Source organism: Micromys minutus, assembly GCF_963924665.1.
Source record: "Micromys minutus genome assembly, chromosome: 5".
Taxonomy (NCBI): domain Eukaryota; kingdom Metazoa; phylum Chordata; class Mammalia; order Rodentia; family Muridae; genus Micromys; species Micromys minutus.
The window spans coordinates 55172400-55196926 of record NC_137974.1 but is presented as its reverse complement, the minus strand read 5'-3'; the positions used below and the strand labels follow the sequence as shown (position 1 = coordinate 55196926).

General features: G+C 46.2%; 1 protein-coding gene across 1 annotated transcript in view; it reads right to left on the bottom strand.

The window, feature by feature from the left end:
• The window catches only part of DAAM2 (dishevelled associated activator of morphogenesis 2), a 106883-nt gene that overhangs the window by 33474 nt on the left and 48882 nt on the right, over nt 1–24527 (bottom strand). The window contains exons 2-8 of the mRNA XM_080916992.1: nt 23492–23545; nt 10623–10848; nt 8764–8853; nt 6866–6940; nt 6321–6415; nt 2791–3124; nt 1745–1855 (exon numbers count right to left, since the gene is read on the bottom strand). Of these exons, the coding sequence (XP_080773118.1) occupies nt 1745–1855; nt 2791–3124; nt 6321–6415; nt 6866–6940; nt 8764–8853; nt 10623–10790 (873 nt within the window). The 5' untranslated portion in view covers nt 10791–10848; nt 23492–23545. The remainder of the gene's footprint in view (nt 1–1744; nt 1856–2790; nt 3125–6320; nt 6416–6865; nt 6941–8763; nt 8854–10622; nt 10849–23491; nt 23546–24527) is intronic.

Sequence of the window (24527 nt, the reverse complement as noted above, 5' to 3'; positions counted from 1 at the left end):
CCCAGCATCATGGGATGCCTGCCAAACAGAGCTCTAGAGCAAGCATGGGACCAGCCCAGAGAGAGAAGTGTGCTGCTATCAGCAAAGCCATCAGAAGAGCCATCTGATCTTTTTGACATCTGATATAGAGCCATTAGGAGTTTGCCCTGCTGAGTGTGGGTCTGCTTTGGTCCAGTATTTCCTCATTCCATACTCCACACTTTGCATATTCTCTGCTATTGTCTGATGGAGGGATATAACTTTCCTTTTGATTTCACAGGGGTTACAATTAAGAGGTGTTCTTGAATCTCAGAAGAGACTTTGCACTCTTAAACAATGCTGAGACTATGAAAGACTGGGCATTTTGAAAGTTGAACTAAATGCATCTTGCATTATGATATGGCTCTAAGCCTATGTGGTAGTTTGAAAGAGAATGGCTTCCCATAGGTTTATGTATTCAAATGATTGCTCCCAAGTTAGTGAAACTGTTTGGGAAGGATCAGGAAGTGTGGTCTTATTGTAGGTGTATCACTGGTGGAAGGGGGGCAGGGCACACAGGCTTTGAAAATACACACCATTTTCAGTTAGCTCTCTTTTGTTTTCTCACTTGGTTATAAGCATGTGAGTTCTCAGATAGTTTCAGTGTCATGTGTACCTGCCTTTTGCAATGTTGTCTACCATGATGGCCATGGACTCTAATCTTCTGAAACAGTAAGCTTAATAAAACTTTGCTATAATTTTCCTTAGTTATGGTGTCTCATTCCAGCAACAGGGAAGTAACTAAGATGGTTTATACTCTTAAAATTTTCCAGGCATGGTATGACTTCCAACAGATCAGGACAAATGAGAGTCATAAAGGGCTAGTATTGAAGTCACATGATGTCACTGTCTTAGGGATAGATTATTCTATAGAATATCTGATGTAATCTAGGTAATGAGAATTGCACACACATATACAAAGGCATTCTGGTAAAAAGAAAAGAAAAAGAGAGACTATTGTTTTCTTGGCCTCTTTTTGTCCTTAGTAGGGATTTGTTCCCAACCCACAATGCACCTTGCTAATAATGAAGGAAACTGCCCAGAGCTTTCTCAGACTCAAGACAGAACCAAACTGGACTGGAATAGTTGCTTGCCTTAGAAATTGGGACTTCAGCTCTTTTCAGATTTTTCTAATGTTACTATTGTAAGGGACTGGGGATCCCATTCTATTCCCAGAAGAAGAGAAACCAGAAGCCATACTTTCTAACCCTCCTAGAAAAATAATATGACTAACTAGCCTAGAAAGCAGTCCAAAATCGGGTCTCTAAATAGCTCTACCACAAAGAACTGAAAGTTTCACTCCTCACCAAAAGAATTTGCACCCTTCCAAATAATCACCAGCCAGCATCATTGGGTATTTGTGCCTGATCCACAATGTACCATTCTAGTGCTGAAGAAGACTTCCTTCTCAGATTAGACAGGACCAAAAAGAATAGTATGGGGAGCAAAGTCAGACTAAGTCCTCAACACCACATTGAATTTCTACTGCTAGAAGAATTTGGGTCCCAGAAAGGCTGGGTCCTGGGTGGAGTTGGGTAAGACACCTGCAAGCCATCCTTCCACTGCCCCAAAAGAAGGACACAAAGTTCTAAGGGTATCTGAAAATGACAGTGTCAGCAGTGATCATCACAACTAGATGCTTCTGTCCTTCTCTCTGCCACTTGCCTAGAAAGTTCTCACACTCACATACTACCCAAAGTCCAAGAGTCAAAGGAGGAGGCCTCACCTCTCCAGCGCCAGCATTGAGAACAGCATTGATGAAGGACATAATGGCTGTCTTCAGGTTTACCTCATCCCGGTACCGGCCCAAACTTCGATCCAGTTCATTCAGCAAAGTCTAACAGGAAGACAGGAACGGTTGGGGAGGGGGTCTCAGGAAGCTTCCAGAGAAGCTTCTTCCCCTCTTCTACTGCTCTTCCCTCCAGCCACCTAGGCAGTCTCTAGGTGACTGCCTGATCATGCTTCTCCACTTGGGGTCCATCCTCAGACTCTCCACAGCTCACTCCCAGGCCTTAGCTTCCACTGCTGCTCTCTGACCCTGCCCCAGCTGCTGACAGTCCACAGCTACTTCTGTCCAGTTCCCCAACCTCGGGGATGCTACTTTTAGTCTCTGCATCTTTTGCAAAGAGCCAGGGGCCACTTTCTGCGCAAATCCACAGCTCATTTGCAAATGTGTGATGATAAATCAACAGTCTGACTCATACAACACTGAGTTTGAATATCAGGTCAACTACGGAAACTTGCTATCAGGCACTGAGCTAAGAAACTTTAGACGTGCGCCAGTAGGTGCATGTGGATTCTCCAGTCAGGTCAGATAAAAGAAGCGGGCTGAGCACGGCCTCCATTCCCAGAGCTGGTCCAGGTGTCCACAAATTTGGCATTCATCCAGGCCTAAAGTATTGAAATGCCCGCCCCCCTCCATTGTACTCAGTTCAACAATTCTTGTCTGCATCCCTATCATGAGCTAGAGGCTGATTTCGGAGAGCCAGAGCCACAAAAGTCATGAAGCAAAACAGTATCTTGCCCTCAGGGACCCACAGTCTAGTGAAGAGGACAGGTCTGTTTAAAAAGCCAGACCACAACTCTGAGCACACAATTTCTTAGGTCTCTTGTGAGAAGATTCCCGGGTCCTTCTGCAAGTGGACAGGGCAGTTTGCCAGGTGCCCCTTCATTCCAGTTTCCTATTCGTGCTTCTCAGTCTCTCTTGCCTTTACCCTGTGCCATCCTCTCCATCCCCCAGGTGATACCCCAACTTCCCGACCCATTGCCCACCTGGAAACGAGTGCGCTCGGCCGCATACACCTGGTAGTGTAGCATGGCCTGGAGGACCTTCTTGTGGCCTCCGGGCACAAGGCACACTGCACCCAGGATCTCCAGCACTGCGACCTTAGTCTTGCTGTTCTCTGTTCGCAGGCTCTGGGCAATGATGCTGATGGCCTCGGGTTGTGCCAGGACATGTGCCCGTCCCTGGGAGTTGTTCATCAGAGCCTTGATGCAGCCAATGAGAGATGTGTGGATACGGCTCTCACAGGTGGCATGGTCCATCCCCCGGAGGAAATTAAGCAGACAGGTCAGGCCTTCCAGTTCGATGAAGCGGGTCACAAAGCTAAGCCAGTGCACAAAAGGGGTTTTTCGTGTTTGAGTTCTACACACATTTTACAAATACAATGACCCAGTATGTGTAGCATTCACCATGCTCCATTCATAGCAGCCTCTTGGCTCATTTATGTAGTTTGTCTATAGGCCCAAACTCTCAACCTTGCAGAAGACTTAGATTTTTAAAGTTCTTTAAAAAAGAGAAAGCAAAAAAACGTATTTCTCTATCTCTCTCTGTGTGCACGTGTTTGTGTGTGTGTGTGTGTGTGTGTGTGTGTGTGTGTGTGTGTGTACATGTATGTGCAGGTCCTGAGAAGAGGCATTGAATCTATAGAGTTGGTATTAAAGGCAGTTGTGAGTCACCCAGTTTGGGTGCTGGGAACAGGACTCAGATCCTTCGGAAGAGCAGGAAATGCTGTTCACTGCTGACCAATCTCCCTAGTCCCAGACTATGGAAAGCACTGCACAAAGCTCCTGAGCCCATAGATCTCCAGGAAAACCAGAAATGAAGCTCACAGAATAGTCCTCTCAAAGAAATGGATGGAAAACCTGTTCTTCCATCCAGAATGCTGGGAACTGAGGGTGATTTAACAGCCTGGTGATCACCATTACCTGTTGGGCCAGCCCATATCAGAATCCTACAGTCAGGACTGGAGGCAGCTGGTAATCTAACTGACCCTTACAGTCACGGGGTTCCCACAGCTCTCAGAACCAGGGCCAGACATACTCCATAGTCTAAATGATCCTTCCACTATTTGTGTAGCCAGAGGCTCCTGCAGGCTTCCACAACCAGGACCAGAGGTGGCTACTAGCCCAGATGACTTCTACACTATCTTTATGACCAAGACCAAGGTATCATTTATTTCTGCTTCTCACACTGGAACTGCAGATGGATGGCTTTTAAATGGATGCTGGAGATCTGAACCCAGGTCCTCATGCTTGTCCAGCCAGGACTTTACCCACCGAGCCATGTCTTTGGGCCCTGCTATTTGCATTTCAGATACCATGGTAGTATGTCCCCAAAAGACTTGTGTGCTGAAAGTTTGACCCTCAACTGCTAAAGCTGATTTGGGGGGTTCTATCAACTTTAGGAGATGAGGGCTAGCAGGAAGAAGTATGTTACTGGGGCTGTGCCTGAGAAGGTGATGTTCCTGCTTCCCTACCCTTTCTCCCTGTCCACTGAGAGCAGAATAGCCTCTGCCACACACTCCCACCACCATGGAGTTTTTCTCACCTGGGCCAGAACCAGAGCTCAGGAGCCATAAACAAGAACCCTCTGAAAGTCCTTTCTCCCTACAGTTGTTTGTCCCAGGCACTTGGGCTCAGTGACATAAAGATCATTTACATACTAAATTTACATACCAGGGATTGTCATTTGCATAGCTAAGATGGGGGATGGGTGAAAAATGCTTAAAATCAGTGGGTCAGCCTGAAGACTCATCTCTAATCAGACCAGGCACTGAGAGAACTCATGAAATTATTGACAGGAATCAAGAAAACAGTTCAGCACGGAAGAGCCCATAACTCAGATTCAAGGACCAAGGCTGGAAAGCTCCCTTTCTGGAGACCCTGGGAAAACAGCACTTCTCTCAATACTTAGCATTACAAACAGCCACTCTTATTCTGCAGTGTATGTTCCCATAAAGAGCCTCTGGGAACTCAGAGTCCAAAGACATCTATGGGAAAAGGAAATTATGCTTTCATCTTGGATAACCTCTAACTGAAAATTAGCATTTCGTCAGTGACGAATGTGGGCAACCAACCACAGAACCGTTAGCAGAATCAGAGATTTTTGCCACCCAAATAAATCACCACTATTTTCATATCAAATTATAGCTGTTGTAGATATCTCAAAATATCACTTTCACACATCGGTACTTCAGGAGTAGGGCGCTTATCATGCCCGCTGCCGGGTCTCACTGTTCAAGCATTAAGAGCACATTTATTGCTATCTGCTGCATTCTTTAATATTTCTGAGCCTATTTTAATTGAATTGGCTTATTCTTCAACTGTTTGTCTCTTTTATGTTGTTATTTAAAACCAGGAAGCAAGATTTTAGCTTTTATCTGTGTGTCTGTGTGAGTAACACCTATGGCAATACATTAAAAAAAAAGTTGTAGAGACCTTAATTTTGTTAGCATAATTAATGATCTGAGAAAATGGCCATGAATGGAGTTCAGAACCAGTATTTATGATTATTATGTAAATGTATCTTTGTGAATTTTATGTTGTGTGAATATCAACAGAATATGCTTTCAATTCAAGTTAACAATAAGTATGTTTACTTCCCCCTCTATTTTATGCTTTTCTGTTTTCCACAAAATTTCTGCATTGATATCATGTGAGTTTTGAAATCAGAATTCTACTGAGGAGAATTAAAATAAGCTTTTGTTATATACTGTTATATATTTTCTCTACCATGCATCATGGGCATAAACTCAAGAACACACTTAATAGAACATAAGAGTAAAATGTAGGGGGGGAAATGGGTAATTAGTGGTGTATACCAAATATTGCTTTGAATATCATTTATTTAATCATCAGTCTATATAATTTAAAATGCAATCACAGATAGGCCTAATAACTCATTTGCAAGACTGCTAAGGAGTTAACAGGAGACTTATCCAATCTTAGAAGCCACTTCAAGCACTCCACTGGGAAGAGTCAAAAGCAAGGAACTCTTGTAGCTCTTGACCACCTCGCCACTCTCCACTATGGTCCAAGAAGGAGGGAAAGTATTCCTGTGGCCTTTGGGATACCCACTGATTCCTTTTCCTTCCTGCTTGACTCCCAGTCCAGATGACTAAAGGGCACTGTAGATTCTACATCGCCCCCTAGTGTGTGGAGGACTTTTCAACCCATGTCTTCCTCTGTCCTTGCTGTAAGGAGTCATTCTGCCCACCCTTTCTCAGAAAGTGCCTTATTATACACCACCTGCCCTCAATCCTCTTTCCAGACTACCTAAGGGTCCAAGGCTTGTCCATTTCCCTGCACCATCTCCCCTCCAGTCCACAGTCTTCCAGCAACCAGCGAGAGAAATGGGAGCCGGGAAGCAAAGAAGATAAATGTGGACTCTTGAGGAATTTGCAATGTTGGCCAATAGGACCAGCATAGGTCAGGGCACTGTGCAATGCCTCAGGATGACAGAGCCCCTGGGTAGGGGCAAGAAAGAAAGGGGGTGAAGGAGAGGGAGCAGTCCAAGTCACCTCATGGGCTGTGTCCGGAGAGCTGTCTTCAGGTCTTCTACAACTTGGCTTCTCTTGTCTGTCTCCTCATCTTCAGATTCATACAGGCTCTGCATCTGAGGCCCACAGGTAAAGGGGGTAGAAGTCACATTGAACTGCTTGCCTTCCAGGCCTATGGAAGCTTTGGGGACTGGAGAGGGCACGCTTGCCTTGGGAAGGATGGGGACTCAGAGAATATTCTACTGAGATAGTCAGACTCTGGGGAGAATCCAGTTTCTAGTCTGGGACTTAAATTTCTGTATCTAGGAAATAGAGGGAGTTACTAGCCAAGCCTATTTCCCAAGATGTGTGATATCCAATTGGGCTAATAATATGTGTTTATCTAGGCAAGGGGACTCTGATGTCTAAGGAGGTGGATTGTGTAAGATCTCAAAATTAATAGAAAGTTACTGAGCCCCAGTGATTGTGGCACTAAAGAGTAGGGACAGTGGTTTGGTGCTGGAGGATCCACTGACTTCCAAGACCTGATTATGGGGAGGCAAGACAAGAGAAGGGTGGACACTCACCGCAGCCATGCCATTGATGCGGTCAATGTAATATTCCGGCCAGCTGGTTGCCAGTTTGTTGGGATCCTCCTGCTCCTGAAAGAAGAATGACGGTCTTAGGTGTGTCCAACCATGGTCCATGGGATGCATGTATCTTGGGATAGCTAATACTGTGGTCAACCATTTGATACTGTGCTACAGCACTGTCCTCTAGTAGAAGACAACGTTGTAGCACAGTGTCAAAGGGTTGGACACTTTCTCATGGACAGATCCATAAACTAAGATGAAAGCATCATTTGAAGTCTGTAGAAGGACCAGTTTCCATCCCTGCCCACAAGGGCAATCTGTGGAAGCTACAAACCCTCTCCATGATTCTGTCTCTGAAATATTGACAATGAATATGAATGTGTATGGTCCACAAAGGGAGGACAGAAACTATGCAGGGGTCATTTTCAGCTAACCACATGCATAAACACGAAATATTGTTCCTCTATCTCCTATTCTACTTATACTTAAAATATCATGTTATGATGGCTGAGCATCACATCAAATGAAATGGCTTCCATTTGTGTATGTATGCATGCATGTATGTATGTGTATGTATGTATGTATGTACATATTTGTGCAAGTACAGGTGTACAAGTGTGTGTGTCTGTATACATGTAGGTAAAGGCTTAAGCACAACCCCGGGGATTTGTTCACTGTCCACAAGTCTCTCCCTGGCCCAGAGCTTATCAGCTGGTTTAGGATAAGCTACCCAGCAAGCGCCAGGGGATCCCGCATGTCTCTGCCAACTCCGGGGTTATAAATGTGCTAGCCACTACACATGGCTTTTAAAAATCTAATTCTGTGGCTCCAACTTAGCTCCCCATACTTGTGTGATTTACTAGTGGGCTATCTCCCCATTCCATTTCTTATCAAATTAAAAAGAATCCATTATCTGGTACAGTTGTTTGAATAGATTTCCCCCCATAGATTTATGCATTTGAACACTTAGTTCCCAGTCGGGGAGATTACAGACCTTTGAAGACATGGAACCTTGCCAGTGTGCCAGAGAGCAGCCATAGGAAGGGAAGTGACACTTTCTCATCTTAGCATCTCACTGACCCTCACCCAGCCTGCAAATCTGGCAGGTGCATGTGCATGGGCTTCTGGGATAGAGAATGCTAATTCTCAGAGAGGAGAGGAAGCTTTTCTTGCCTTTGGGTTTTCAAGTTGAGGTTTGCTCGTGTGTGTGTGTATATATATATATATATATATATATACCTACATATATATATATATGTAGGTATATGTGTGTGAAGTGCCAATATGTGGATGCATGTGTGTATTCATGCACATATGGAAGCCGGAGGACCACCTCACATACCCTCCTTCCTCAGGAGCTTTTTGCCCTATTTTTTGAGATAAGGAATCTCATTGGGATCCGGGGCTCACCAGTTCAGCCAAGCTCGTTATCTCAAGAAGCCCTAAGGAGTCTCCCCGCACCATCTCCCAAGACTGGGATTACAAGCATGCATCAACAATCATCTTCTTTAATGTGGTTTCTTGGATTTGCACTCAGGTCCTCAATCTTGCATAGCAACCACTTTACTGACTGAGTATCTTTCAAGCTCACACTTGCTTTTCTTTACTGTTTGGCTTCAGAGTCTTAGTGTGATATTGGTAACTAAAACTGTCTCTTAAATGAATTAAAGGGAGAGTGAATGAATGAAGAATTAAGTTCCTCTCTCTCTCTCTCTCTCTCTCTGTGTGTGTGTGTGTGTGTGTGAGAGAGAGAGAGAGAGAGAGAGAGAGAGAGAGAGAGAGGGGGGGGGGGGGAGGGAGGGAGGGAGGGAGGGAGGGAGGGAGAGAGCACGTATGTGCACGCCTGTGCTTTGGACAGAAGTGGAGCAGGAGGGGTTAACACTGAAGTTCACCTTCTTTTTGCTGCAGTAGATCTGCCATTTCTTTTCTGGTGGCAATGCAAACACAGCCTCTCGGTTTTTATCTGTGAGGTCCAATTCATCCTACAAAGACAAGAAGAATCATGCCTGAATATGAAACTCTACCAGAGATTAGAACACCCCCAAACTATCCCTTAACCTACAATCTTTCTTCCAGAGAGTATCACACACACACACACACACACACACACACACACACACACACACACACACACACACCATAAGGCATTTCTTGTTCTACTGGAAGCAGAGCTCCAGCCCTTACCTCAACCAAGTCCAGCTTCTTTTTCCCGATGTTGTTTTGTTTCTGGCTCACACACTGTCTTTGCAAAACCCCTTCCTGCTCCAGGCCACACTGTTCCTGCCCCTCTATTTTGCTGTTCCCTCACTGAGTGTATGCTTACTGTGTCTGCTAACACCTTAGGTTGAGGCCAGACAATGAAAGCCATGGCCAGGCCTTTAGATCTGCCTTGCCCTTCTCTCAGATCTTCCCACCCGTCTGCTTGCCTAGTGGTCTTCTCTGAACTTCCCCGGATCCTTCAAGTTGGGTTGGGGAAGCTGGTGAGGCCAGAGGCTGAGGAGCGGGAAGGGTACACCATCCTAACAGAGGCATTCAGATAGACCTGAAGCTGTTCCACCATCAGGACATCAAGTTGACTTATGCAAGGCTCAGTGTTCCATCAGAGGAGCAAGCTTCAGAGGTTGTCACATTTTGTGGTCATTCTCTTGGTAACTTAGGTGGCTTTATAGACTTGGCCATGCTGTTGGGTGGCTTCTAAAGAGGTGTGTGTGTGTGTGTGTGTGTGTGTGTGTGTGTGTGTGTGTGTGTGTGTGTACAGTAGGTACCTATGGAGGCTAAGAAGGGATCAGATCCCCTGGAGCTGAAATAACAGGTAGTTGTAAAGCACTCAGCATGGTGCTAGAAACCAAGCATTAGTCCTCAGTAAGAGCAGCACACACTCTTAACCACTCATAGGCATCTCTCCAGCCCTAAGGCTTTGGAGGTAATATTTACGACTTCTCCTTCCCTGGGTCTCAACTGGAGAGTAGAAATGTAATGGTAACAGTGTATTTTAAATGTTCTAGTCATACTAAAAAAATTAAATAAATAAAGAGAAAAGTAGGCAAAGTTAATTTTAATGTTACATTTTATTTCAACTAATATACCTAAAATATGACCATTTCAACGTGTAATAAATGTAAAACAGATCAGTAATATTTTAAATTTTCTTCCTTTTCATTTTCTAATTTTTACTTTTTTTGAGATAGGATCTCTTATAGCTCAGACTGGTCTGGAATCCACTATGTAGCTGAGGACGACCTTGTACTCCTGATCCTCCTGCCTCCACCTCCCACCTCACCACCACCTCTGCTCATTATTTCTTTCAGACTGAGTCTTCAGAGCCCCTGTGTGTGAGCACAAACTCTCTGTCCTGATGCTGGTCAGCAGCTGCCACTGGACAGTGCACACCGCAGTGCTTTACGATGATGCTTATTAGCTTGCCTGAAATGATGCTATCAAGAGTTCTCAGCATCTCTTTTTATGCTCTGACCCTTTCTAATGGCAGCCAGGCTGGTCCAGCAGCAGATGGTCCAGAACCAAAGGGAATCGGAGACAGACCCTTTGTTCTGGGGTCCATTTTATAATGTCTGCCTCAATGAGGGTCTGCTTTCTCTACAAGGAAGGTGCTCTGGGAAGCCCACCTCACCCCTCAAGAGAGCTTTGTGGTATGGAAAACACAGAGCACAGGCTCCTATCCTCTGCCCGTCTCTGCTTGTCTATCCACCCATTTTCCCACCATCAACACCCTCTCGACCCTTCGCCCACTGACCACCAGCTCTGCAAAGCGGACGTTGAGCTCCTCTGGGTTTGGGATGGGACTGGAGAACTCCAGATACTGCAATGGGTGGCTGTCCCGGAGGTCGATCTCGGGAAGGTCACTGCCTCCAAAGCAGCAAAGGAAACCCAGACCATGGGGACTCCTCTTGCGGAGGGCCATGGTCACTGCAGGCTGGGGCAGTTGGCAGGCAAGTACTTTAGGTCCTCATTGGAACAATCTAGGCAGAGGGACAGAGAAAATGGGTGGTCATGAGAAAGAGCCAGACAGGTAGGGACAGCAGCCACTCTGGCTTCAGAACCGAGGCTTATCACAGAGGCTGTTGAGGACCATCAGCTCAACATTAAAGGCCTTCCCAGTGTCTCACACATTCTCTGCTTCTTCAGGCTCCTTTCACATAGAGTTATTCAACTGTCTCATCAGACTTGCGGGTTTTTCCTGACATGGATATTCCCCCATCCCCTTTCTTTGTCCCTGAAGAAGTGAAGATGATAGTAGTCACAACATGTGACCTTCAGGTGACCAAGGCTGAAGGTCCTTATCTCATGGTTTTCATTCCTGTGGTAAGAATATCTTAGGAGCTCTCTGACCCATGAGGATCAACATCCACCAAGATTCATTGATTTGAATCACCTAAGGGTTGGGGGGGGGTGATACTTTTAAAGACAATGGATATGTGCGTGTAGTGGGGGGAAGTCTGAGTTAATCATAGAGCACAGCTCTGATGCCCCCAGAGATGGAGAAGATGGAAAAGGCCTTCCCAGTTCTTTTCTACTTTCTTGTGCTCAGACGTGTTGCAAGTAGCGCTAAGTAACTACAAGACAATGGCTCACCCATTTTCTTACTAAGGGCTGTACCCTCACAATCAGCAAGAAGATTGATGGGAGATTAAACCTCAGGTCAGATGAGGCTACCCTTTGGGATTGTGTTGAACATATTTGAGGAAATATGGTCAGATGTGCTTTTCATACCCACCAAGAAGACAGGACAGTGTTCTGGCCAGGAACTAGAACTGATGGGTTGAACAGAAAAGGTTAACTCATTGGCTGGCCACTGGGGAAGCCTCATCTAGGAATTCCAGCTAGAGGAGAAGCACCGGCCCCTACCATGGTTGTCATGGCTACCCCTGTACTGCTTAAACCATCAGCACAAAGACCTCTTTAGGGCAGATCCATCCTCCACCCCTGGTTCCTAACACACTTCGGGTGCCCTGAGTGGGTCTAACACGGAGACTAATGAGATATATAAACACAGTCTTTCCCAGATCATCCTGCCACCTCTTGCACATAGAGCTTCATTTTCTAAATAGAAATACAGGATTAGTTTGTTTGCTTCTGTGTGTGTGTGTGTGTGTGTGTGTGTGTGTGTACATACATGCACATACCATGATGCACATATAGAAATCAGAGGAACACATGTCAGTTCTCTCCTTCTGAGGCTAGAAGTCACATTGTCAGGCTTGGTGGCAATCCCCTTCACCTGCTGAACTCTCTGTCTCATCTTCTATTTGATTTGTAGGGGTTCTTAAGATACTTTTGGGTCTTGGTACTTAGCCTTTTCCCCTGGACTATTAATATATGAAGATAAACTCACGGCTGTCACTACCAAACTGTTGAAAGTGTTGACAGAGACAAGCACTGAAGTCCCAGGGACTTACAGCCACATCTGCAGATGCCAGCGGACTCTTTATCTGCCCTTGGGGTCATGGCTCCTTATCACCATTGGCCTTTTCTACACAGCAATGTGAGAGACTTTCACTCAGACTCCATGAAACTTAAGATACACTAACTCTGAAGCATTCATTTGAACCAAGCTTTAGAATCTTACAGAGATAAACAAGATAACCATGGCCCATGCAAACCCTAGAACCTTCTAGAAAACAGCACTTTGTTCCCAGACTCCTACCTATTTACCTTTGCCAACTCTCTAAGTTACAAAGCACTTTAACTGCCATTTTAGAAGCTTTTTATTACTGATTCCATTTTTATCTTTCTCTGTAAATCTTGTGATATGCTTTTTAATAGGTTCAGACAAGTCTTAAATAAAAGTCTATAAGAGGCAGGTGACATTGGTGCTTTTCATGATTAAACATTGGCTCTCATACATATTTGAAGCACCTTGAAGACAGAGGCTGAACTTCCTGCCACTCTGGAACCTTCACTTAATAGGCAATAAAGTACTTGTTCTTATTGAGTGCTTAATCCATAGGCCTAAGTCAACTTAGAAATGACCCGTGTTTGCAGAAAATAAAGAGAGAGCTCTTTACTACGCAGCCAGGAAGTACCCATTGAAACGGCTCAGTACTAGCAGTAGACAAGCAATTGGGAACTTTTATGGTGAATAGTAAGAGGAGACTTGTAGGGGCTGGGATGGGGAAGACAATCCAGGCCAATGGTGGGAAAGGCTTCAGATGAGGAAGAGGGATGTCTGGAGATTTTCCATGGGATTTGGCAGCTGATTACCAAGATAGATGATGTTTGTTAATCTCTCATTGCTGAGACAAAAATACTTGACAAAGGCAGCTTAGGGGAGCTGGTGGGTATATCCCCTTATGGTAGAAATTCACGTAGGCAGGAGTGGGAGGGCAGTTGGTAACATCCCATCTGCAGTCATTATAGATGATGAAGCAATGAATGCTAGCACGTAACTGTTTTCTTCTTTTTTATGCAGCTGGGGTCTACAGCCTGTGGGGCAGAGATGGCTCTTCCACCCCGGGTTACCCAATGTAGATAATCCCTTACAGACAAGCCCAGAGAATTGCCTCTTTGCTAATTCTAGACAATGCCAAGTTGACAGCCAATATTAACTACTGGGGTAGGTGAGCCACCTAGTGTCCCATGGCAGGTTTTGTTTGGCTCCACATTTGAAGGCAGATAGGGTTGAGAACAATGAAGCCATTCTTCATTGGTTCATCAGCCTTGTGAATGCAAGGGGGAACTGGTGAGCAAGACATCTTTGGATTGAGTGCTGAGCATAGAAAGAAACTTCCAGAAGCTGAAGAAACAAGGCTAAGATAGTCACATTATGGAACTCTAGGAGGGTCAGACTGACATCTAGGAGGACGTGTGGACCCTTATTCTTGCCTTCCTCGGCCTTTTATCCTTTTCAGCTCCTACAAGATGATGCCAAATTAGGGATATGGGCCAGGTGACCCACACTGGTACAGGTTTACACCAGCTGTTCACAGCCACTACTGTTGTGGTTGGCCAGTATCCTTATCATATGTGGCATTTCCTCCCAATGTGGGGAGCTAGGCCAGTGACATTCATCTGCTTTCTTAGCTCCATCCACTTGCCAGCAGAGCCAGGAGCTGAGAGAGGCTTTGGCTCCTGGATGGTGCTGACCTTAAAGATATTTCCTAGCTCAGAGCCCAGGTGTCTCATCTGACATGCAGAGATGATAGTGTCTTTCCCCAGAGCGTTCTTCGAGAAGTAAAGAAAGCCACAGATGTAAAAATTCCAGGAGTACCTGGGTGCTCAGTAGATGAGGCCAACATGGCTGCTGGGTTTTGGTCTCAGGGTAACTAAAGATGAGACTGGCCCATCTGAGAGGCATGTTTCTTCAGCACGTCTCTGGGCATGCTTAGACCCAGGCTTAGAACAATTGCCTGCCAGAATTCAGGAGTCACTCAGATTTATCTTCAGAAACCAAAAAAATAGAGACAGAGCAATGGCCTTTTCCTGCACTCTGAACTCATTAGTTAGAGAACAAAACGAAGAGATAGTGGGGGGGGGGGGTGGCAGATAGGCTTATTATCCTGATTTGATCATTACATAAAGCGAACATGTACTGACACATTGCCTTGTGCTCCACAGGTATATGTTCTGATTACACATTGATAAACCTAGGGTTGGATGCTGGGAGATCGCTTAGATGGTGAAGTTCTTGCCTTGCAAGCATTAGGGACTGAGCTCAGCCCCTAGAATCCATGTGAAAAAAATGTGTGTGATCCCAGAGCTGAGACCTTGGAGACAGAAGGATCTCTGGCATCTGCTGGTTTGCTGATTGGCCAGTGCGTTCTATTTAGTAAATTTCAGCCCAGTGAGAGACTCTATGTCCAAGAAGTTAGGAAGGTGGGATAAGAAATACCTGTGGTTGTCCTCTGGCTACTACACACATGTATGTGCACATGTACACACATGCACGTACACACAGGCATCCATACATCCACGCACGCTACAAATAGCTATGGGAATACAGCTCAGTGGTAGAATGTTTCCCTAGCATGCAGGAGAATTTAGGTTCAATTCCCAACATTGCAGCCCCAATCAATCAATCATCAATCAATCAATCAAAAGTTCAAAAGAAAGCAGAGCAGAACCCAGTGACCGGCTATTGGCAGGGAGGAGAGAGGAGAGGTGACCAGAGCAGCGTGTCATTGGAAGCTCCTTTAAGAAGAGAAGCAGAATCAAGCCACGGGGGCAGGGGATAGCCAGAAACAATAACAAAAGGAAACCCAGCAGACCTGGGCTCAGGCCAGCAGAACTGAACATGCCTCAGCCATGACCCACTTTTCTCTCCACAGAAGCCTCCCCAGTAGGGACACAGAGACACAGATCAACACCTTTTATGAGCTGCAAGCACCCTGAAAGAGACTCACCCTCACAGTGCCTCTGTACTCCGGGACTGGGGGTGCCCCCAGCTCTGTCTCTGTCTTTCCAGGTCAACAGTTAGGGTATTTCATACTGTTCTTTCCTGAGACTTGGTGCCCTCCAGTGTAACAGCCACCTTGCACTGGAGATCTCCAAGGACTCCACCACTCCAACCTTTCCCACTATCTGGCTCAATCCCTTCTCAAAGATTTCCCAAGGGACTCCCCTCTCAGCCCATTCTGAGCATCCCAGCTCCCCACATTCCGCCCCACGCTGGGCGGGAAGGACTTCCTATCTCTTGGTTCTGTTCCAATCTGGTCACCTCTAACCCTGACCCCCATGTCCTGACCCTTCACCACGTCACACTGCATAGTTTGCGTCCTACGACTGTAAAACCTCCATCAGCACTATATATTTCCTGATCCTAATTAAAGACAGAAGAATGCTAATACTTCCGATTTGGAAGTATGAAAGGCACTGAGATAGATCTTCATTTATACCCACAAAGATCTTAGATCGATGGTGTCATTTTAAAGAAGTAATTAAGAGGCTAGGAAGATGAGTACCTTGGGGAAAAAATCGCTTGCTGTGCACGCAGAAGGACCTGAGTTCAGCTTCCCAGAACCTGCATGGAAATCAATTCATGGCTGCCTGCATTTATAAAGCCCAACACTGGGGAGAGGGAGACAGGTAGATAGACCCCTGGCACTCACTGGGCAACAGCCCAGTCAAATTGATAAAAACAAGCTGGGGAGATCTTAAAAGCAGCCTTCAAGGTTGACCTCCAACTTCTATAAGCAGATACAGACATGTACATAGACATCTGCACACATACCTGTACCCCCCCTACACACACTTACATAAAAGAAACGTTTAAGGAACAACAAACAACCACAAAACCATGGCTCCACAAGAGTCAAGTCATCACAGAATGATACAGCTGGCAGACAGCACAAGGATATGTTATGAACCTCCAAGCCTCAGTGCTCCTGTCCAATGTCCTAAATCAGGGTCAGTGCAGGATTTTCTCAAGCACTCTACAGATTTGGAATCTCTAACTAGACTTCTGTGTTTTCTGTAAGCTATTCTGGTGACACTGAGTTCTTGGGCACAGTGACCTTGGAATAAGTCAAATGGGGTGGGGCATGGGGGCAGAGAAGGAAACATGGGAGCCATGATTAACACTAAAGACCACTTGGAAGAGTGGTATGGAAACTGGCTATCATGGAAACTATATGTGTATATGTACACATACGTACATACAAACATACAGATAGAGACAAAGACTGACTATAATAAGTGGGGTTATAAAAGTTCAGAATTCCAGTAGACCCCACAGGCTAACAAGTAAAAAGCCCATAGCCTGAAGTGATTACCTCTTCTGGGGTTGTTGGCTGGTAAGTTCCCATAGATCGCACCCCCACACACACACACACATTACAGGATGTTGCCAATGCTCTTGGTTACCCTCTAGAACTTGACAGGAAGACCTTACTGTTGAGTGCACTGTATGCTTGTGCCATAGAACATGGAGAAATCCAGCTGGTGCTGACCTGAAGATTCACTCCTACAGGCTGGCTGTCATGGTTCTGGAAGGAGTTATCCAGGCTACTAGAGGAGAAAAGAACTGGCCCAGAAAGCTGTTCACACTGGTGCAATGGTGACCTGAACATCATGGAAACATTGTAAAGTATGCTATCAAGTAGTAAAGCTTCAAGAGCTGTTAAGTTGCTTGGTCAGCAATGCTTAGCTGCCCAAAGACCCAGCTAGGACTCACAAGTTTGTGTTCTGAACTCCATTCACATCCAGTGGTCTTGTCATGAAGCAGAAAGAGCCATGAGCCCCCTTTAGTTCCTCAGACCAATGCTTCAGCTTTACCCCCACATCCCTGCACAGCACAACAGAATAAACACATACTGCTGGCTCACTCTCTTTGGCTTCATGTGTTCTGTCCTCAAGCTGTACTGGGTCACATGGTATAGAAAACCCAGGCTTGGGCTCAGAGGCCTCAGGCCACTTCTAAGCCCTCTGACTTTGTGACTGTCAGGTGTGTGCAGATATCATCTGTACAAGTATTATTAGTACACTTAGGTTAGAAGTGTGTACATGTGATTTGTGTCTGTATATAAACTGTATTATATACTGAGCTTCATATGTGTGTTTGTGTGTTTAGCGGTATGTGTTATTTGTACATATGTGTTAGCATAAGTGATATATGTCAATGCATGATGTGCCATATCTAAGCTATGGTGAATATGCATGGATACAGTTTGTGTGGTGTATTTGGGGCAGATTGTATGCATGCATTGGTATATCTGTAACTCTTCAAGAAGCATATCTTGATTGCTTTGAGTTTCAAGTCTAAGCAGGAAAAGACTAGTCAGCCCCCAGCAACATGAGCAGAGGAGACATTCACATCCCTGAAAAGTAGCGCCATGCCATCCTCTCACCAGCTCACCCTCAGCCTGGAAAGAGAAGCCTAAGCATCCTGTTTAGGAACTGTGACTGTGGGGAACAAGGAGTCTTTACTTCCCATGAGCCACATGATGTCCTGGGAGCAGAGACCACTGAGTGGGTGCAGGTATGGCCTGCGTTCAGTCACCTAGTGCATCTCCTAGCAACTGAGGGACAACAGGATGCCTGACTGACTGGAACCAGCAGTAACGCCCAGAGGAAGGCTCATTACTGTCACACGATATCTGATCCTGTACAGCTTCAGTTTGGTTGTGGAGTGTGTGTGTGTGTGTGTGTGTGTGTGTGTGTGTATGAGTGTGTGCACGAGACATGCATGCTCAAAGGTGAGCATGTGCATGCCTGTGTGTCTAGCACACTGGACTTTTCTGCAAGTGTATTATTACACTGGGGTGCACCCTGCCTTTGCCATGGTAAACCAGCTGGTAAGTTCTAGCTGCTCCCAAGAATATGAGATGAAATAAATAAATCACTGTCAATCAGGCATCCCGGACAATTCCAGTCTCTATACCCAAACAAAACACAACAAAGCAGACACCCAACACATCTCTAGGGAGACACTCAGTACACTAAAAGCTGGGTTGTTGAACTCATGCTCCCTGTCTTTTTTCCCCTCCCCCTTTCCCTCCCCATCTCCCTCCCCATCTCCCTCCCCTTCTCCCTTCCTCTCCCTCTCCCTCTCCATGTCCCTTTCCATCTCCCCACCTCTCTCCCTTTCCCTCCTCTCCGCCCTCCCTTCCCCCTCCTCCTTTTGGTGATGTTGGAGATTTGAGCATTGAACCCAAAGTCTTGAGCACACAAAGTACTCCCCACACGCACCTAGTCACCCTGACTTCCTTTAGCCTTATTTTCACCTTTTGTTTTGAGACAGGCCTCCATTCCTCAGGCTGGCTTTCTGCTTACTCTGTATGCAGCTCAGGCAAACCTTGAACTTGATTTTCTCCTGCCTCAGCCTCCCGAGTAGCTGGCATCAGAGGCCAAGCCTAGAAATTCACTTTCTCCTTACAGTCGCGTTTAATTATCCCAACATCCTGCAAACAAGGCTTCATGATTTGATGTCTGTTCTTATTTTTAGGTACTGTGGACTAAACCCAGGGCTTTGCAAATGCTGAGCACATTTCTATCCCTGAGCCACCTCTTCTGGATTTTACAACTTGAAAGTTTTAAAAGAGGGTCTCAGTAAATTACTCAGATTACCCTTGAACTTACTGTGCAGCTCAGAACTTAAATGTGTGATCTTTCCACCTCGGCCTCCATAGTATCTGGGAGTACAGGCTTGTGCCACCAGGCCCGGCCACACTTCTTTTTATATACAAGAAAATGAAAGCTCAAAGTAGCTTGCCCAAGTAGAGTACATAAAGCATGCAAACCTCCATTTCACTAGTTCCAGAACTCAGAAGCAAACTTTCTGCCTCGCAGAGATCAGAGGGTCTGAACAACAGCGACGGTGTAAACAAGAAGGCATCCACACAGCCGTGGCTTTACCTAAGGTATGCATGTCAGTCCAGAATCTTTACTGGTCTCCCATCCCAGCTCTCAGAATAGAGCCTGGCTTTTCCAGAGAGCAGCCTGGCTCAGAGCCCCGGCTGTAGGCAGCCATCCGGCCGCACCATCTCACCACATGACACCCAAGAGAGGTCCTAGTGATCTGCTCCTTAAGGGATGTCCTCGGGGTGCCAGCTGGGCACACGTTCGATCTACATCCCCCTGCCACTGTCCTGCAACCTTTAATATGCTTTAAATAGGAAGCCCTACATTTTCTTCTTACCCTGAGTCCTGCAAACCACGAAGCTGGCCCTTCCCGTCTCTTCAGTGGCCAGCTTGGGCAGGATTTCCAAGGAAGTGCAGCCCGGGCTAGCCACTCCCTGTATGTTTCCAAATCTGTTACCCACCGTCCCTGGATGGGCAGGACTAGAGACAGATACATTGCTTTAATCTGGGTGGCTTCCTGCCTCAACGGCCTTGATCCCACTGCTCAAGAACTGGCCCCCATCCCTCTGATCTCTCTCCTTCCTCTCCGGCCTCCCTCCTCCACACCAAGCCACCATGCTTCCTATCACGGTGACCCACTTACTCCTCTGGGGACCAGAAGGCATGGCAAGCCGCAGTGAATCTCCCCTACCCCGGAGGCAGGAACTTGATAAGAGCTAATGAGTTGCTGTATTCAGTAGAGTCCTGACGTTGTCCGTGATAAGATGTGCTATTAAAGTAGCGATACATTAAGCCTGTGCAAAGACTCCATGTCCTCCATCATTCTAGGATTGGATAAGTAATAAAAGCACAAGATTAGCTGAGCTTTGAAATAAAGTCAAGAACTGTGCTGCTCCATCTACTGTGGGTCTCTGTGTTAACCCTTCCTTTATCCCCAGGATCTGCCTCCACCTGTTCCTCTCCCCATCTACCTTTTCTTCCTCTATCCCTCCTTTCCAAAAACGGTGGCCTTTCTGGTCACTCAAATACACACTCGCTCCCCACACCCAAAAACCTCATGAAATCTCAGTTCATAGGAAATTTGAGTTATTTTGTATGTGTTTCTATTTTGTAGAACCATGAGTTTTGCTCTATCTAGATTCAGGTCCTAAGAGAATGGCCCCTGGCACCCTGTTGTGTCCTGGGAAAGCATTCTCTACAAGAATTAACTGGAATGGCCAGGTATACAAAGAAATGAGAGGAATTCACTCCTCAGAAATTAATCTTCATGCATACCTAAGCAACCCAGGTCTTTTCCTCTCCAGCATCCACCTTGGCCAAACACTATCAAGAGGGGTCACGTGACAGAAAGAAATAGGCCTCCGTAGGAGCAGCCAGTGCTCTTAACTACTGAATTATCTGCCTAACCCTTTTGTTTCTCGTTTTTGAGACAAGGTCTCAATATGTAGCCCAAACTTTTCTAGAGCACACTATGTAGGTAGTTGCCTAGAATAGTCCTCAACTGGTGGTGATTCTCCTGCCTCAGCCTCCCAAGTACAAAGATGAGAGGTACATCCTTCTGCTCTTGTTCACGTCCCTTCCAAATGCTGCAGGTTGCACACAAATGCTGAGACAACCTTGCCATAGTTTAGGAGGAACTATATAGTGCCTGGTGCAGGCCCTGGAGAGTATGCTGGGGTGCAGCCAAGTTTCAGAGATTGGATGTCTTCTTTTCTGCCTCTCTCTGAAAGAACCCTTCCAACTTTTTATCACAGGCAAATCCAATGATCCCTAGGCAACACTCCTTTCCCTGACCCTCACCTCCATAGATTTTCACTCCAATACAGCCTAAGAACACTTGTGGACTTTTTTCTAAACTAACTCTGCCTCCCCAGTTCTCTCTGAGAATGGCCTAGAAGGCCTGAGGTTCAAGACCACAGAAGTGCTTCAAGATGCCAGTCACACACTGCACCAGGCATAGCCTATATGTTACTTCTTCCTCATAAAAAGAAACTGATTTTTTTCAGTGGGGATCTCATAGCCCAAACAGTCCTCAAAATTTCTGTGTATCCAAGGATGACCTTGAACTTCTGATCGTCCTGCCTCTGCCTCCGGGTTCTGAGATTACAAGTATATGCTCTTATACCCAGTTTTATGGCATGTTGTGGGTTGAATCCAGGGTCTCATGCAGGCTGGGCAATCACTCTAGCAACTGACCTGCCCTGAGAGTCCTCTACAGGTAGCTCAAGAAAACTCTTGAACTTAAGTTTTACTTAGCACCCAAGTCTTAAGTTTGAGGGGAGTGGCACAGAGAAATCAAACCACTGAGTGAAGGTTCACAAACAGATTTTGATCAGTTGTCCAAAACTCCTATACATCTCTCCAGCACACACACACACACACACACACACACACACACACACACACACACATTCATGTGCACATGCACATACATGCAGCATACACAGACACATGTACACACACACACACACACACACACACACACACACACACACACACACATACACCATGTTCTCTGTTTATAAATTACCTGGTGTTGATACCCAGTCAGTTCTTCCTACAAGTGTTAAATTCTGCATTCACCTATGTGGATCCCCCTAGCCCACCCAGCACTGTTGACATGACTCCATTGTCACAGAATCTAGGGGACTGGTGTGCAAAGTCTCACATGGCTGGCTGTGGCTCTGTTCACCTCAACTTTCTTGAGCCCTATGCATGGAACAGTTTCTGCAAGGCACTGTCTTCACTTGTCTGGCTGACAGTCAGCCCAGACTGAGCCAACCCCTCTCCTCTCTGCTTCAGTGGTCTCCTCTCACACCTCTTCTTGGCTTCAGGCCAAACCCACACTGACAGACTACCAGCTTGGATGAGAGCCTAGATTCCCAAGCTCCCATTCCTCCTGCCACCTTTGTCTGCTGGATCACAAATGACATTGCATCCTGAGTCACCTAGTGGCCCAGTCACCTAGATACCCTCGGAGTTCTAGGAGGGCAAGGATAGGGTCAGGAGCCAAACACCTGCAGTTCTTCAAGTTCCCTCTGAGTGATCTGGACACGAGAGTGGTTTTGGCTTGTCTGGGCCATTCTGTGGCAGGACCTATACCAACCTTTCCCACAATTCACTTCTTCTTTTCGTGGCTATGATTGTGAATAGAGCTCTTAGTGTCTCATCCCTAGCTACACAGTGTAGTCCACAGCAAACACCTGGATCCTACTCCAATCCAACTGAGCAAGAAACTGTAGGTGGGCTTGGAGCCTGGGTAGAGGCCAGTAGAGTAAGTGTCTTATCTTGGTGTGGTCAGGATTGTTCAAGATTTAAAACTGCAAAGTCTCATGAAGAATGTCACCAACTAAAGCAAGCTGAGGTGGCTGGCCACCTTATCAAGCTGGCACATGTGAAGTTATCCAGGTCAGTCCAATCTAGGGGTACCTTGGCTAGCACTAAAAATAGCCTAGCCAATCATTAGCTTCCTCTGACCTTCCTTTCAAGTCACAGCTCACCTGTCTTAGGTCTGATTGTCTCAGAAGAAGCCCTCAGACCAGCAGTGTCACCCAGGAGCTTGTTCAGAACAGCACAGCTAGCTACCTCAAATAATAATCAGCATCTTTAACTTATCCATGTTCCTCCTATAAGCCATCTTAGATGCTCTCAGGCATCACCATTCAAATCATAAGAATAGACAAGGTCACTGTCACTGTGATCTTTCATTGACACCTGATGAAGCTGAATGCAGAAAGAGAACCAACCTATTGACCACCATGAATACTCCATAGGAATCTATGTGCATCTTACTTTCAGCCCTCTCATGAATTCCTATCAGAAGGGCCTCAAGTTTAGTGATGAGCTCAGTAGTCATGAAGATGTTAACTGTCAAGCTGGAGCTGGTGGGAGAGGTTTGAGGCTAGGAGTTCAGTTCTCCTGGGAGGCTGTAGTAAGACCAGAAAGGGCTTGGTTATAAATCCCACGCAGCAATGTTTATTGACCTCTGACTAAGTGGCCGGCTCGAATAAGCCATCTAATTAAATTCAACAATGGCTCCATAAAGTAAGTGGTGCTGGGTTTTTTTCCCCCACAGAAGAAAATTTCTTCCTCTTGTTCCAGTTCAGGACCAAAGGGGAAATGGATGCATGAAGCAGACAAATGGAGGTGGAATAGCTGGCGTGATTCTGAGAAAGCAATTGTGAATCCTTGGCTTTAGGTTTCTGAATTTCCTGATAAGCAAGGCCAAGTCACAAGCCTGGTCGCCAATGGTGGACCTCCCCACAGGAGTAGGCTTCTGACTTCCTCACCAAGACCTGGACAGATGCACCCACCCTGCTAGTGGCGGATCCAAGAGAAGAGGGAAGGGACCTGACAAGGCCAACTCACAGCTCCTCCTAGAGTCATGGGTCAGATGCCTCGCCTCTTCCCTGATGACTGGGCCTGGAGGCAAGAAAGAATAACTGGTCAGGCTTTCTTTCTCAACTCCACTTGAGCCTGGTCCCATCCCCAAAGATGCCTACTTGGCTCAAAGAAAGAAATCAGACTGTGCACAAGTTCCACAGTGTGCCAAAGGCACCACCAGTACTGCCTCTTTTGGAAGCAAGAAAGCATGGAGGTCCTTCTGCTCCACAGGATTGGGGGCATTCATGTGTTCAATAAGGGAGACAGTTGCTCAGGAAACCTGTACCTCCTACCATTTTCTGCGAGCTCAGAAACAGGAGAACAGGAATGAGTCAACAACTGAGCCTCCTTCAGATCCAAGGTGGGTGGGAGAAGATTTTCAGCCAGCCTAGAGCCAGATCTACTGCATGCCAGAAGCTCCCAAAGGGCTCTGGTGCAGCCACCTGCTCCTGACTCTAGATTCCCAGCTCTAAGCGGAGAGGGTAAGGCTTTGTCACCACCAAACAACTTGAGACTTTCTTTTTTTTTTGTTTTGTTTTTTGTTTTTGGTTGGCTTCCTCATCCTGTCTTGGGCTGTGCTCCATCACACATGAGCTAGAGATCCTCATGACAAAGACCTAATGTGTTCTTGTGACTTAAAGAAAGGTATCTGGGGCACAGAAGTAGCTGCCTGGCCCATAGTAGGACACCTGGTACACTCTAGGTGTTTGCATTTGAAGATGGCCTCTTTAAGAAGGCTGGAGGAGTGCTAGGGAGATGGCTGGGGTGTTGAAGCATTCATCTTACAGGCAGAAGTTCTCAGTGTGAGCCTAAGAATCCACATAAAAAAGCCAGGCATGGGGACTCGCACTTGGAATCTCAGTATTGGAAAGGTGAAGACAGGTAAACCCCTGGGAGTGGGGCCAGCTACCCCTAACCTACGTGGTGAGTTCAAAGCCTCTAAGAGACCCTGCCCCCAAAATGATAGTGCATAATGCTTGAGGGACAACAGTCAAGGATGTCCTCTGACCTCCACATGCAT